At 39.9% G+C, this 16705-nt stretch overlaps 1 protein-coding gene across 1 annotated transcript; it reads left to right on the top strand.

Moving 5' to 3' along the window:
* The first annotated feature begins 1133 nt into the window (after nucleotides 1-1133).
* Nucleotides 1134-16285, top strand: LOC118362085 (guanylate cyclase soluble subunit alpha-1-like). Its single transcript, XM_035742290.2, has 8 exons — nucleotides 1134-1571; nucleotides 1824-1885; nucleotides 2252-2346; nucleotides 2582-3372; nucleotides 5855-6340; nucleotides 8249-8392; nucleotides 12729-12883; nucleotides 13961-16285. The coding sequence occupies exons 1-8, from the start codon at nucleotides 1329-1331 to the stop codon at nucleotides 14154-14156; spliced, it is 2172 nt and encodes a 723-aa protein (XP_035598183.1). The 5' UTR covers nucleotides 1134-1328; the 3' UTR covers nucleotides 14157-16285.
* The last annotated feature ends 420 nt before the right edge of the window (nucleotides 16286-16705 follow it).

The following is a 16705-nucleotide window of genomic DNA, read 5'->3' as shown; positions in this document are numbered from 1 at the left end:
CGTAACAATAACATCAATAACACAATATTTCAGTTGTCAGTGTTTATTATGATTTTAGTGGTAAAGCAGGATATAAAATTCCAACGGTGATAAACTCCCAACCGAGCCTACATCCAATGAGTAGATCCTCTGGCATGTTGATTTTGAAACCTTTTTTTATCAACGTATACATTTTTTGCAAATGTATGCCTTTATTACGATATTATTTATATTGCCTGAATACTCAACGATGATTAACACCACAGTTATGTGTGCTTCTGTCAAGGTTGTGGTCAAATGCATGTAAGTTAAAGTCCATTGAGCAATTGAACAAAAATCCAATTAATTTTGAAAATGTTCCTTATTGCAAAAGCATGTAACAGAATTTGCGTATTCCAGAACTGTAATTTGCATGTAAATAAACATAACCCTGTTTTATGTTTTTAATACTGCAGATAGAATGCTCTGAGTGCCAGAGATGGTACCATTCAGCTTGTCCCAGACAAAGAAGGACTTCAACAAAGGTAAAATAGAAAATTATTGGAAGGGGCCTCTTTGCTGTTAAATTAGAGACGTTTAAATACATTACTGTTGTACCTTGTAACTACTTTAAATGTGTAACTGCTGCACTAAAAATGCAAACAGTGATTTGGTATACAATTTAAGATTGTAAACCTTGTACAACTGTATGTAAACATTGTCTAACTTCAGATAGAGCAAATTGCACTTGAAATGAACATTTCTTTAAAGTTATTGCAAATAAATGCATATTTTCACTTTTTTTCTCAGACAATCACTGAATTAGATTTCTTCATCTTTAAATGCAATGTTTGAGATTTTATGTATTTCTGTCAAATCAAAACTGGAATTTCTATTCAAGGCAAAGGTTGTAAAAGTATACTAGACATTTATAGAATAAATCATATCTAGTTTGATGTTTATGTGACAAACGGTGAATTAGTTATTGATTTATACCGTCGTAGCAGCCTACAAGGTATTGCATACTGGTACATTTTTTAAGAGCTCAACCTACTCGCGCATCGATTGGCCAGGTGGACTCTTCTGTCGGTTTTCATTGGTTTGTGGAAATAGTATTTCACTCATGTTTTGCCATGTAATTTCCTATGAATATTGTGTGTGGTTGCTGGCGTAGGTGCAGATCATTTATAACATACGAAGTGTAGAAAGATAGTTGTCCAGACGAGAGGATGCGCATAAAATAATATATTTTTTCTCCTCGCTCCCTTGCGAATGCAATGATGTGGGAATGGAATTTCTAACTGAGACAGGAGTTGCGTGTCCAAAATGTAGACATTTGCATGTAATCAAGAGATGAGGATAAACCAAGAATGTTTTGCACAAAATTGAAAGACCTGAAAATCTCTGGAGAATGTCCATTCGCCGGTATTGGTCGTGTGGACGAACCCGGAGACTTTGAGGAACGTACAAGTGACCATACCGGGGATGTACTGGCAATTTCCAAGGATGTGTATGGACATGTATCGGAGGTGCTATCTCAAAGGAAGACAAGCAAGACTAGAGTCAATCTTCATTCATTAGGGGAGAGCATCCGCAAAGTAGCATGTCCCGAGGTAAATTGAGATTGTGCTACAATAAATCAATTTCTCAAAAATATCATCAGAATTGACTGTTGTGCACTGTTGTTGAGTGTCGTCTCAGAAGAGAGCAGTTTACACCGTGGAACATGTACAGTAACCTATCGGAACTAATCTCGAACCATATTATTTGTTTGCTGTTGTGTTAATGTGATTGCAATGGGCCAAACTATAAGATTTCTTATACACATATATTGTCAATAAACTTCTGGACTTGTTGTTTTCCAGTTTCAAAGACTGCATACTGCCTTTCTGCAAATGATGAAACAGCATACGTTAGACAAGAAATGGTAAGAACTAAGTCCAATAAATGCTGGCGAAATTAACGATTTAAACTATGCTGCCCTGATATTTAATTATTGTCAAAGGTCACGATGATAAGAAATGACAATGTTCAGTTGTGTTCAATCGAATGCGGCCAGCTATTAGTCTTATTGAATACCTATTGACTGCGTGCCATGCATGGATGCCCCATGCATAACGACCTGTATATGATCAATCAGCAAGATGGCTTTGAATAGTCAAAACTTTGGTTAAGAAACACAGTTTTTCATAACATACATGGGATTTCATGGAATTAGGATATCTAAACCCATTCATTCATGTGGTGAGTGCAGTGCTTACTAATATAACACTGATGTCATTTCTGTCCACAGCCCTTCCGTGTGTTATGCAGACATCTGTCAAGATAGGACCTTTGATCGACCAGAGCATTTACTGGAGATCATGAAGAATTATTCTCTCAAAACAGGTATTGTGAAGCTGATCAAATTCAAACAACACTGAACATGAGTTGCTTTTATTCCGTTGTGGGTGTTTTTAACGTCTGTTATATTCATGCCTCTGTGAAACAAAAGACACATTTGTACCTTGTGTGGACAATAGAAATATTATATTCTATTGTTTTCTATTCTAATCTACAGTATTGTATTTTATTTTTTTATTGTTATTCTATTCTATTACATTTGCTCTCCTTTTACGATCAGGTATTCGCATGGACGCTTTGAAAGTCTCCCTTGGCGAGGAGCTGTTCCAAACGTGCTTCGACGAGGACAGCCATATTCTGCAGGTGGTGGGGGGAACCCTCAGCGACTTCCTGAACAGCTTCAATGTCCTGTTGAAACAGGGCATCGTCCCAAACCCGCCAGAACCAGCCGCTCTGCAAGCCAACCTAGACAGAATAACAGATAATGTAAACAATGAATCAGCTTCGGTGCTGTGCCTGGACAAGGATCTGGGTCTGCACACCGTCTACTACTTCAACCCCGGGCAGACCACGGAGTTCTTCTTCCCTGGTGTCATCAAGGCGGCCGCCCGCCTGCTCTACGACACCACCGTGGAGGTGTTCATGGACATGGAGATGGAGATGGACCTTCAAGGAGGCACCAAGGAGAGCGTAGGCCCCTTGCAGTTCCAAGCTGGGCCCCGGCAGCCCAGCCTGCTCTACTCGGTGGTGGTGAAGGATGCCAAGAGCCTGAGCCCCAGTCCCATGAGGGCCACGTCGGTTGGGACCATGCCCACCTCGCTCTTCTCCTCCACCTTCCCTTTCCACCTCTTTCTGGATCAGGACCTGGGCCTGTTGCAAATCGGTGACGGCCTACGGAAGAGGCTTAGCCGGAAGGATGGCCTGAGACGGCCCGCTGCCTTCCAGGAGCACTTTGCCATCGTCACACCCCAGATCAGGTGCACCTTCCAAGGCATCTTGACAATGCTGAACACACAGTTCATCATTCGGATAAAGCACCAAGGGGGCTCCATGGCCGATGACACAGGGAGGGTAATGACCCTATTTTGACTGGATATCAGACCTGGGTTCAAATAGTATTTGAAGTCTTGAGTGATGCTTCATTGAGCTCGCCTGGTTCAATGGAACCAAGTGCAAACCCACCTATTCGGCAGTCCAGGCAGGCTCAAGCTAACCTAACATAGCAGCCATAGAAAAACGCCTGAGTGGAGGTCCCACTATTGTTTTTCAGTGGAAAGTTAGGTGGAAAATACTGTATCCCTTGAAACATCCACTTTCTGTTGACTCCGCAGAGTGGGCTCAAAGCAAACACTCAAAGTCTTTGATTTGCAAAACCATTTGAATTCAGGTCTGCTGGATATGACCCCTTGGAGTTGAGACGAATGCCTAACAAGGTATTGAAGGTTGTCTAAATGCAGGTTTGATGTTAAAAATAGCCCTTCAGAAAGGCAAAATGCCACGTTGTTAATTAGTATGTGCTAATTAGCGGAATGCTCCCTCTGAGGTAGAGAACAATATAAGCCCACGATGGAATTGGACAGCCGGGTCTCATAGACTAGACGTAACATAGTAAATATAAATCCGGGACACTAAAATTAATATGATATGGTACGTTTAGTATGGTTACATAAGACGCAAACATCTAGCATCCCAAAGGTTGCGAGTTCAAATCTCATCACAGACAACATTCGCTAAATAGCAACTTTTCAACTAGGTACTAATTTTAGCTACTTTGCAACTACTTAGAATATTAGCTAACACTTCCCCTAACCCTAACCTTAACCCTTTTATCTAACCATTTCTCTAACCATAATTATTATAGCTAACACTAACCTTAACCTTTTAACCTAACTCCTAAACGTAACTCTAACCTTAACCCCCTAACCCCTAGCCTAGTTAATGTTAGCCAGCCAGCAAATCTTAGCCACCTAGCTAGATTTCGTAACATGTCATACGTTTTGCAAATTCGTAACATATAGTACATTTTGCAAATTCGTAACAAAAAGGACATTTGCAAATTCGTAACATATAATATGAATTGTAATTCATAATATGTCATACAAAATGGGTGATGGACATCCACAAATGAATATATACCATACCAAACATAACATATTAAATGTGGCTTGGATTTACGTTCAGAATAATATGAAATGCTCTGAGACCAGGTTGAATTGGAGGCACTATGTCAAATCAGTTCACCCATCAAAGTCTCTCACGGGGATGCTGATATAATTGTGTAACAATCTCTATTTATGGTCAACTATTGAGAGCAGTAAAAAGAAAGTCAGGTCAGGTCAAAACATGTACAAAGTTAACTTTTCACGGGGTGGGAATCTCTGAAAGCTTCATAGTTATTTAACACTTTATTTCTTCCAGTGAGTCAGACCATTTGTAGAACTACAAAGAAAATCTGTCAACAGAAATAAATGAATTAGGTGTGACCATTCGCCTCATGCAGCGCGACACATGTCCTTTGCATAGAGTTGATCAGGCTGTTGATTTTGGGATTTTGATGTGCTGCTAGAGATTATTGTCTTGCTGGAAGATCCACTTGATCTTGTATTCTTAACAGTCCTCTGCCTCCTGGCAGAGGCAACCAGGTTTTTGGCTAAAATGTCCTGGTACTTGATAGTTCATGATGCCATTGACTTTGACAATGGCCCCAGAACTAGTGGAAGCAAAATATCCCCATAACATCAAAGATCCACCACAATATTTTACAGTAGGTATGAGGTTATTTTCTACAAATGATTCGTTCTTTTGATGCTAAACCCACCACTGGTGTGAGTGTCAAAATAGCTCTATTTTCATGTCATCTGACCATAGCACTGGTTCCAATTCAAGTGCCAATACTGGTTAGCAAAGCTATTTTTCTTCCATTGGTCCTTGAGCCCTTGTTAACTTTACCAAGTATCAGGACATTTTGACCTGGTTGCCTCTGTCAGGAGGCTGAAACTTGGCCACAAGTGGATCTTCCAGCACACATCAAAATCCACAAAGAAATGGTTAACTGACCACAAAATCAACATTTTGCAATGGCCATCTCAGTCTCCATACTTGAACCCCATTGAAAACCTGTGGTTTGAATTGAAGAGGGCATTGACTTGAATATATCAGTCCATAAGAGCAGCTGAAGGATATCAAGGATCTGGAAAGATTCTGTATGGAGGAATGGTCTAAGATCCCTTCCAGTGTGTTCTCCAGTCTCATAAAACATTTTAGATAAAAGCTCCGTGCCGTTATCCTCGCAAGGGGAGGGTGGTGGAGTTTTGAAAACAAGGGGTGCCAATATATATTTTTTAATAAATTGTTAAATAAAATCTCTTTCTCTGAACAATTGTATTTGAGAATACAATGTAGCTCAGTATTTGTATTATTTATTGTATACAGTCTTATTTGCTCATCTTTATCAAGTGTGCCAATAATTTTGGACATGACTGTGTATATACAATTTAGCATGGAGTACCCGGACAAAGCCATTTATCTCTTGTCTTGTTTCCCTCTCTTCTAGCTCATGGACCTGAAAGGCCAGATGATCTGCATCTCAGAGTCCAATGCCATCCTCTTCCTGGGCTCGCCGTGCGTAGACAAGCTGGAGGAGCTGACTGGCCGTGGCCTCTACCTGTCTGACATCCCCATCCACAACGCCCTGCGCGACGTGGTCCTGGTGGGCGAGCAGGCCAAGGCCCAGGATGGCTTGAAGAAGCGCCTAGGCAAGGCCAAGGCGGCCCTGGAGCACGCTCACCTCGCCCTGGAGGAAGAGAAGAAGAGGACGGTGGATCTGCTTTTCACTATTTTCCCGGGGACGGTGGCCCAGGAACTTTGGCAAGGCCACACGGTGGATGCCAGGGAGTTTGAGCATGTCACCATGCTGTTCTCGGACATCGTAGGCTTCACGGCCGTGTGCTCACGCTGCACGCCTATGCAGGTGGTCACCATGCTCAATGAGCTGTACACACGCTTTGACCACCACTGCGGGGAGCTGGATGTATACAAGGTGTGTTACAGCAAGGCCCAAGGAAACTCAGGGAACTTCTCAATCAAAATCAGATTTACCGGATACAACTAAACATTGTGGTTATGCTTTATTTTACAAAGTGCCTGGTAATTACTTGGAATGATGAAGGTGAAATTAAATTCATAACAATAACCACAGAATACATTTGTTTATGGGGATAGATTGAATTAATTGAAACACTACGCACCACCCACCATTTGGTACAATGTAGTGTGTGGAATTCCTCCCAATTAAGTACCAGAAAGTACCAGGTTATAATATAATTATTCAGTAAAACAGCAGTTAAAATGGAACAGCAAAAATTGCCTTACAGTGTAAGAAAGCAAGATTAGGTTTTTTATACAGCTAAAATTTACATTTTTGAGAAATGGACTCCAAATGTGCCCAAATGTTGCTATAGTCTTATTCCACAACCCCTGTTACCGGTTTTGGATTGAATGAATAAGGCCCTCTATATAATCTTATGTTAATATCAACAGTTTATTTTTAGAACAACAATTTATGTTGTTGACTACAGACCCTTGCTAGCATTCCCATATTATGTTGATCCCGTCATGAATACAGCTTAATTTGAATTAAATTAGCCATGGAGGTGTTAAGGTAAGATATGCTTCATGTTGCTCTTCGATAGCGTTTCATTAGAATGTGTTTACTGATATGAATCATTTGAGAGTGGAGGCTTGTCTACCTCATGCTTTTGCATAATTTAACAATAATTCATCAATGTATTAATATAGACAATACTCAACAGTTATGTCTTGACCAAAGCAATTTAGAGAGAATAATAGTTGTGTATTCTTAAGTCATCAATAATTAAAAGGTCTACTCCAAAATAAGAGTAGGATCCATATAAAACAGATACACAGGCTCCAAAAAGGGGAAAGATCATGGTTGTTTTTGACCTTGTCAGAATGAGACTTATGTGATTTAGGCACAAAAGTACTTTAAGTTCATGGTAGAAAAGTTATTTTTGTTGCGTTCTCTCATAGATTCCACAAGTATTGGACAAAAATGAAACAATTCCACCATTTTATTTGGGTTTATTATTTCTTAAAGAACAGACTGTACTTGTCTCATGGCCAAACTTGCTTGCTCTCAGTCAACTGTCTTGTAATCTGCGGGGAGTTTGGTTAATGTAATCAGTGTGTCACTGAAGTATAACAGAGGAGAGCAGCATATCTGACGGATCTTTCGTAAAGTACTGGGTAGTCAGAGGTTCCTTTAGGACCTCTGTTTCCATTCACGATCCAAAAATAGATTTTGTCTGCTTTCCAAATGGCACTCTATTCCCTTTATATTGCACTACAATTCACTGTATAGAATGCCATTTGGGACATCGACTTTTACCTCACGTTGTTCACCTCAACCACTACCACACAACTGTCGAGGGCTCTCCTGCTCCAGAGTAAAACATAAACACCTCCCAGAATAACTATTTTGATGCTAATTCACACGGATTAAATTGGCCCTGTTGTGTTTGTGTTCGAATGTGTCAACATCTCGACCCGTAGGGGAAGACTGTGTGACAAATTAAAATAGGTACAGTAGTTTTTGCTCACTTGATTTGACGTGTTTTCCATTACTTGTGCTTCTCATCAGGAGGTTATGAATTGGAATGGTCTAACGCACAAATCAAGAAATTAAGAGGGCTAAAAAAACAATCCTTCAACATAAAGTACGATGCATACACCATACAACTATTATTCTCTCTCAATACAGTCAATGTATAAATTAAGAACAGGGTCTGTAGACCATGGGGGCAGGTCTTAAATAAAAAAAAGTTTAATAGTATTAAACAAGATATGATACAAGTCTTGTGATGAAGTCAACTGTATGTCATGTAGTTTGCCTATGGGATATTAAACTATTCTATTCTACTGTATCTAGGTGGAGACTATCGGTGATGCGTACTGTGTGGCTGGTGGCTTGCACAAGGAGAGCGAGACTCACGCAGTGCAGATTGCCCTCATGGCGCTGAAGATGATGGAGCTGTCCGATGAGGTCAGGACGCCGACTGGTGAGCCAATCAAGGTGAGTGTTACGGCTTACCTTCTTCACAGTGTGAAACCATCAATGGAAAGCCCCTTTCAGAACAGCACTGAGCAGCACAGGAAGTTGCTTGAACACAAAACTGATTTTCAGGCTTTTCTACTGTTATGCCATTTGCTCAAAATGTAGACAAAGTTGTTCCCTGGTAGCTGGTTGTTATTTATATCAAGAATGACAATATTGTTCATCTGAAAGAGAGCAACTCTCCAGTTGGGCTGATCTATGACACGCTAGCACCTGCCCCATTAAGAGGGGAATGAGGCAACCTCAGAGAAATTTTATTCACACACACAGACAGAGATGTACATGGGGCTGAAGAATGGTAATGGTTCTGAAACAGGAGAACTAGAGGTTATGGGTACAATGTACACAATACAATAAGGGTTCCCAACATTTTCCCCTAGAGCCCCCCTTTTCACATTTGATTAGTTATTGTTTATTGAGATAGCCTATATTAAATACACCACCAGCTTTTATAATTGATTTTATTATTTTGGTTTGGCCGGCAGGGATGTCCTTGTCCCATTGCAGTGTACAGTGTTTCGATGAGACAAGACTGTAACTACCAATTGGATACCACGAAATCGGGGATAAAAAGGGGTAAAAAAATATGACTTCTCAAGCAAAGTCCAATTTCTTAGACTCCTCAACTTTAGAAGGTTGTAGCTCAGCTTCTGAATATCAGAGACATACAAAAGATATTCCATTGGCATCAGAGTTGTGTTTTCCTCTGGCATTTTACAGCTTGTTTCTTGCCTAAAACATCGCATATTTTTCATAATTTTAGATGATTATAAACAATCGCGAATTGGAAATGATTTGCTATTATTATCATTCATTATATAATTTTTTTACCTCCCACCAAATGTTGTGTCCCCCCCAGGTTGAGAACCCCTGCAATAAGTGATAGGACAAGTAGAGTAACAAGGTTATTAAGGGAGGGACTATATGAATATATATGCTACCTGCACATATTACAATACGGCTATACACGAAGGCAGCATATAACTACTATAAGAACAACAAGCAGGAATTATATACATCACAGTATATGCATGTCACTCTCACTTTGGCCATGCACACCAACCCACAAGTCCAGAGATACCGTAGGAATGAGTCCAGTTGTTGATGGGCAGAGACAGAGATGTTGCGGGAGACTGTGGATTGTGTTACCAGCAGAGTCAAGAGGATGGGCAGATGTCAGGCCGGCTTAGTAACCTCCCTAGCAAACTGACAGTGGCTCATCAACATCTCAAATTTGGAGATTACAATGAGAAAGCTGCAGCTGTTCCTGTCTTTCAGTATTTTGATATATTATTTGGCATTTGACATTACATTGAAAACTTAGAGGTAGTTGACCCCATCTTATGAATACATAGAACACAGATTATGGACCCAAAGAGTCAGTGATCCATGAATTGGATTCGTTCACTTTGCTACAGTTAATCATTAGCGTCATTGAACACAAAACAAGGGGTACACTACAAAGCAGGATCAAGGAGTTAGCCAGCTCTTTAGGAAATAAAAAATAAATATGCCATTTAGCAGACGCTTTTATCCAAAGCGACTTACAGTCATGTGTGCATACATTCTACGTATGGGTGGTCCCGGGAATTGAACCCACTACCCTGGCGTTACAAGCGCCATGCTCTACCAACTGAGCTAAGTTTAGCTTTCCTAATGAACTAGAAAATCAATAGTTATTTCTGGTTGTTTATCCAAAGTAGCTGGCTAACTCATAGATCCTGCTTTGTATTAGAGGGCGACCGATTAATCGGAATGGCCGATTAATCAGGGCCGATTTCAAGTTTTCATAACAATCGCAAATCGGTATTTTTGAATACCGATTTGGCCAATTTAAAAAAACATTTTTTTACACCTTTATTTCATCTTTATTTAACTAGGCAAGTCAGTTAAGAACACATTCTTATTTTCAATGACAGCCTAGGAATGATGGGTTAAGTACCTCGTTCAGGGGCAGAACGACAGATTTTTACCTTGTCAGCTCGGGGGATTCAATCTTGCAACCTTACAGTTAACTAGTCCAACGCTCTAACCACCCAATTACATTGCACTCCACGAGGAGCCTGCCTGTTAAGCGAATGCAGTAAGCCAAGGTAAGTTGCTAGCTAGCATTAAACGTATCTTATAAAAAACAATCAATCAATCATAAACATGGTTTATGATATTACTAGTTTATCTAGCGTGTCCTGCATTGCATATAATCAATGCCGTGTGTATCGTTGCTCCAATGTGTACCTAAACATAAACATCAATGCCTTTCTTAAAATCAATACACACAAGTATATATTTTTAAACCTGCATATTTAGCTAAAAGAAATCCAGGTTAGCAGGCAATATTAACCAGGTGAAATTGTGCCACTTCTCTTGCGTTCGTTGCATGCAGAGTCAGTGTATATGCAACAGTTTGGGCCGCCTAATTTGCCAGAATTATGACATAACATTCAAGGTTGTGCAATGTAACAGGAATATTTAGACTTATGGATGCCATCCGTTAGATAAAATACGGAACGGTTCCATATTTCACTGAAAGAATAAACGTCTTGTTTTCGAAATGATAGTTTCCAGATTTGACCATATTAATGACCTAAGGCTTGTATTTCTGTGTGTTATTATGTTATAATTAAGTCTATGATTTGAGTAGTCTGACTGAGCGATGGTAGGCACCAGCAGGCTCGGAAGCATTAATTCAAACAGCACTTTTGTGCGTTTTGCCAGCAGCTCTGCTGTTTATGACTTCAAGCCTATTAACTTCCGAGATTAGGCTGGTGTAACCGATGTGAAATGGCTAGCTAGTTAGCGTGGTGCGCGCTAATAGCGTTTCAAACGTCACTCGCTCTGAGACCTTGAAGTAGTTGTTCCGCTTGCTCTGCAAGGGCCGCGGCTTTTGTGGAGCGATGTGTAACGATACTTCGAGGGTGGCTGTTGTCGATGTGTTCCTGGTTCGAAAACAGGTAGGGGTGAGGAGAGGGATGGAAGCTATACTGTTACACTGGCAATAAATACTAAAGTGCCTATAAGAACATCCAATAGTCAAAGATGAATGAAATACAAATGGTATAGAGAGAAATAGTCCTATAATTCCTATAATAACGACAACCTAAAACTTACCTGGGAATATTGAAGACTCATATTAAAAGGAACCACCAGCTTTCATATGTTCTCATGTTCTGAGCAAGGCACTTAAACGTTAGCTTTCTTACATGGCACATATGGCACTTTTACTTTCTTCTCCAACACTTTGTTTTTGCATTATTTAAACCAAATTGAATATGTTTAATTATTTATTTGAGGCTAAATTGATTGTATTGGTGTATTATATTAAGTTAAAATAAGTGTTCATTCAGTATTGTTGTAATTGTCATTATTGCAAAAAAAACAAAAAACTGGCCGATTAATCAGTATCGGACTTTTTTGGTCCTCCAATAATCGGCATCGGCGTTGAAAAATCATAATCGGTCGACCTCTACTTTGTATACCCCTTTGGTTAGTATGCTCCAAAAAAGCAGGCCTAAATCACATTCAAGTAACTTCTAAAACACAACTTTGTGCCCTGGGTGGTCAAGTAGTCTAAGGCGCTGCCTCTCGAACACACATACAGAACACACACATATAACGCTGCAGGCATGGGTTCGAATCCAACGCTCTCTGCTGTCTGTCATGGGACTGCCCTACTCCTTCGGAGAGGATGTTAAACGGATATCTTGACTCTACCTACGGTCATTACAATTTCACTTGTCATTCCTAATTGGCATATGTCACTCCTCACCTCTACACCATGCTTTCTGATGTGTGCTGAGCCTTCCGGCACAAATGATTGCCTTGCATGACCAAAGTGGGTGCCACACATTGATGGTGGTGGATAAGGTGAGTTTACTCCCTACTATGAAAGCGCTTTGAGCATCTGGAAAATTGCTATATAAATTCAATCAATAAATCTAAATAATAATTTGGCAAAATAATCCATTCAGAAGTAGGACATGTGGATAAGGTTATTTCACATAAAGCATCACAGCAAGGGAAATGTTCTTGAATTATTATCACAAATTACATTTAAATTATATTTACTACGGTCAAAATGTGATTTCCCGAAAAGATATGAGTTGCAATGACTTGATTGTTTTTTAAAGAGTGTTATGGAAATCTTACTCTTCGAATATACAAATATTTATATTGGATTTTAGTTGATTTCACCTTATAGCTGTCACTTCAAAGGAAAACTTAATATAATCAATGAAGCTTTGATTTAATGTTGTAGTTTTTCCCCTCAGCACAAATTATATATTTTTATTTACAGATGCGAATTGGCCTGCACACTGGCTCAGTTCTGGCCGGTGTTGTTGGCGTGATGATGCCGCGCTACTGTCTGTTTGGCAACAACGTCACATTGGCAAATAAGTTTGAGTCCTGTAGCGTACCTGGAAGAATCAACGTTAGCCCCACAACCCACAGGTGACTTAAAACTTCTGCAATTCCAAAATATTTTATAGTTAATTTCACTGCCAGATCTCCGTAAGCTCAGCCACTAGCTAATGTTTTATATTTAAAAAACATTATATTTTGAAAAGTCTTGTGTTTACACTTTGCATTGATGATCACATGTATCCTTATGATGTGGTTATAATGCATCATTGGACTTGTCATTAGCATGTATGTATTTATAATGTATTATTTTAATGTCTCATTCATTTGAATCACACTGTATATCACAAAAGTCACACAGTAAATGATGTTTTGTGTGGTGCCCTTCAAATGACAAACTACCTGACTCACTGTGATAGTAAAAGATGCACTGGCATTCATCAGAAGATAGACCATTAAACCCTATGTTGGCTACAGGTCTTGCCTGAATCTGTACTATTTGGTCATAGAATTTGAACCCGAATTTGGCTGCCCAACATTTGTCATAGTCACTAAAGCCAAGGTCTTTACTACAAACATTATTGGATGTTCAGTGTGGTCTCTTTAGGGACACAGTTGAAAACAGTTTCACAAAACACTTGATTGGCCAGAAAGTTCACCCACCTGCATTCCCAAGTCTGAATCTGTCCCCGATTGAAAGGAAAGAATGAAAACCAGAAGGCGTATGGTTGTTCTCTCGGACTGTAATGGAATAGCCCTGGCATTGGGGCCTCTAAAAAGTGTGTCCAAACATTACCTGGGTATTTGTAACAAGATGTTATAGTGTAATTAGTGTAACTAGTGTAATTAGAGTGTAATTGGTTGATATGTTACTGTATATTTTTGGTAAGAAAGGCAAAACAACATTGTTCGTGTGTTTCAAGAGAACGTGTATAACTTCCTATCCAGTTGAGTTGCTTTTTGGTTTCAGACAGCAACTGTGTTATACAATACAGTCATACACACGTTCTCACAGTACAAGATAAATAGTTTATGTGGTCTTGCACAGGAAACAGGATCCAATGTTGATTGAATAGAGAGCCCCGTAGCCCCCATTTCTACCTGCAGCACACACTAAAACGTTATATTTACATTCATAATGGTTCATTTGTTATTTTGGGTTTCCAGATTGCTGAAAGATTGTCCAGAGTTCGTCTTCATTCCCCGGACCAGACAGGATCTTCCGCCAAACTTTCCACCGGATATTCCTGGTGTTTGTTACTTCTTGGAGGATTTTGATCAATGGTCGGGCAAAACCACAAGTGACTGTGAGACTGCTGAACCATGCTACAGCAATACTAACTTCATGGTTGAGAAAACATAGATAGATAATGAGACACAGCCACAACTGGGTTCAATTAATATTTGAAATCTTTGAGCGTTTGATTGAGCCTGCCTGGAGCGCCAAATTGGCAGAGTTTGCACTTTTAGCAATATTCCATTGGTTCCATCGTGCCATGCCAGCTCAATCGAGTAGAGTATTTGAAAGAAAACTAATATTTGTATCCAGGTCTAAATACAGCTAGCACCCGTTGCTGTAGATTTCTTTAGGGGATGTAGAAATGTTGATTATTCTCTTACAAAATCGCTAGATGTACATTTTGTGTGCTTTCACTGGTTTATTCACCTCACCAGATTCACATAATTTCTTAAACTGTAATTATACTACAACTGCCTATGTAACTACCATGTAAATACATACAGGTATTAATCACTATTTGGGACTTAAAGGGATAGTCACCCTAATTACAAAATTACATATTGGTTTCCTTACCCTATAATCTTTCAATTTTTTATTTAACCTTTATTTAACCAGGTAGGCAAGTTGAGAGCAAGTGCTCATTTACAATTGCGACCTGGCCAAGATAAAGCAAAGCAGTTCGACACATAGAACGACAGAGTTACACATGGAGTAAAACAAACATACAGTCAATAATACAGTATAAACACGTCTATATATGATGTGAGCAAATGAGGTGAGATAAGGGAGGTAAAGGCAAAAAAAGGCCATGGTGGCAAAGTAAATACAAAATAGCAAGTAAAACACTGGAATGGTAGATTTGCAGTGGAAGAATGTGCAAAATAGAAATAAAAATAATGGGGTGCAAAGGAGCAAAATAAATAAATAAATTAATTAATTAAATACAGCAGGGATAGAGGGTAGTTGTTTGAGCTAAATTATAGGTGGGCTATGTACAGGTGCAGTAATCTGTGAGATGCTCTGACAGTTGGTGCTTAAAGCTAGTGAGGGAGATAAGTGTTTCCAGTTTCAGGGATGTTTGTAGTTCGTTCCAGTCATTGGCAGCGAGAACTGTAAGGAGAGTCGGACAAAGAAAGAATTGGTTTTGGGGGTGACTAGAGAGATATACCTGCTGGAGCGTGTGCTACAGGTGGGAGATGCTATGGTGACCAGCGAGCTGAGATAAGGGGGGACTTTACCTAGCAGGGTCTTGTAGATGACATGGAGCCAGTGGGTTTGGCGACGAGTATGAAGCGAGGGCCAGCCAACGAGAGCGTACAGGTCGCAATGGTGGGTAGTATATGGGGCTTTGGTGACAAAACGGATGGCACTGTGATAGACTGCATCCAATTTGTTGAGTAGGGTATTGGAAACTATTTTGTAAATGACATTGCCGAAGTCGAGGTTTGGTAGGATGGTCAGTTTTACAAGGGTATGTTTGGCAGCATGAGTGAAGGATGCTTTGTTGCGAAAAAGGAAGCCAATTCTAGATTTAACTTTGGATTGGAGATGTTTGATATGGGTCTGGAAGGAGAGTTTACAGTCTAACCAGACACCTGGGTATTTGTAGTTGTCCACGTATTCTAAGTCAGAGCCGTCCAGAGTAGTGATGTTGGACAGGCGGGCAGGTGCAGGTAGCGATCGGTTGAAGAGCATGCATTTAGTTTTACTTGTATTTAAGAGCAATTGGAGGCCACGGAAGGAGAGTTGTATGGCATTGAAGCTTGCCTGGAGGGTTGTTAACACAGTGTCCAAAGAATGGCCAGAAGTATACAGAATGGTGTCATCTGCTTAGAGGTGGATCAGAGACTCACCAGCAGCAAGAGCGACATCATTGATGTATACAGAGAAGAGAGTCGGTCCAATAATTGAACCCTGTGGCACCCCCATAGAGACTGCCAGAGGTCCGGATAAGCAGTCTATGGACAAATTAAGAAAGCAATCCATGCTTTAATTTGGATTAACTGGTCTCCAAATGCAAGTCAATATCCTTGCATTTTTCGCCTCTCATCTTGTCCTTAGACTGCATACAGGCTAAGTGCCAAGGAAACCAATATGCAATTTTGGAATTTGGTTGAACTATCCCTTTAAAGAGAATTACATATTAACTAATGTCACGGCATGGCTAGAACACAATTAATTTGCTTCCATTCCAATTAATATTTACTACTGTGATTAGTTTTGTATTGTCCAAGCGACAATAAATATTGTGATTAACAGTTTTGTTCTACTACTCTGATGTTTGGAATATATTTTCAGTTTTCCTGCGAGCATAGTTATAGAACAGGTAACTGACCAAATAAAGGAAACACTAACATAAAATGCCTTAATAGGGCGTTGGACCACCACGAGCCAGAATATCGTCAGTGCACCTTGGCATGGATTATATAAGTGTCTGGAAACTATTGGAGGGATGCAACACCATTCTTTCATGATACATTTGATCATTTGATGTTTTGTTGAAGGTGGTGGAAAACGTTGTCTCGGGCGCCGCTCCAGAATCTCCCTTAAGTGTTCAATTGGGTTGAGATCCGGTGACTGAGCATATGGTTTACATAGTTTTCATGCTCATCAAACCATTCAGTGACTAGTCCTACCCTGTGAATGGAGGCATTGTCATCCTATGTGGCATA

Source organism: Oncorhynchus keta, chromosome 29 (genome assembly GCF_023373465.1).
Source record: "Oncorhynchus keta strain PuntledgeMale-10-30-2019 chromosome 29, Oket_V2, whole genome shotgun sequence".
Lineage (NCBI taxonomy): Eukaryota > Metazoa > Chordata > Actinopteri > Salmoniformes > Salmonidae > Oncorhynchus > Oncorhynchus keta.
The sequence above is the reverse complement of the archived record's forward strand: the minus strand, read 5'-3'. Positions and strand labels throughout refer to the sequence as shown.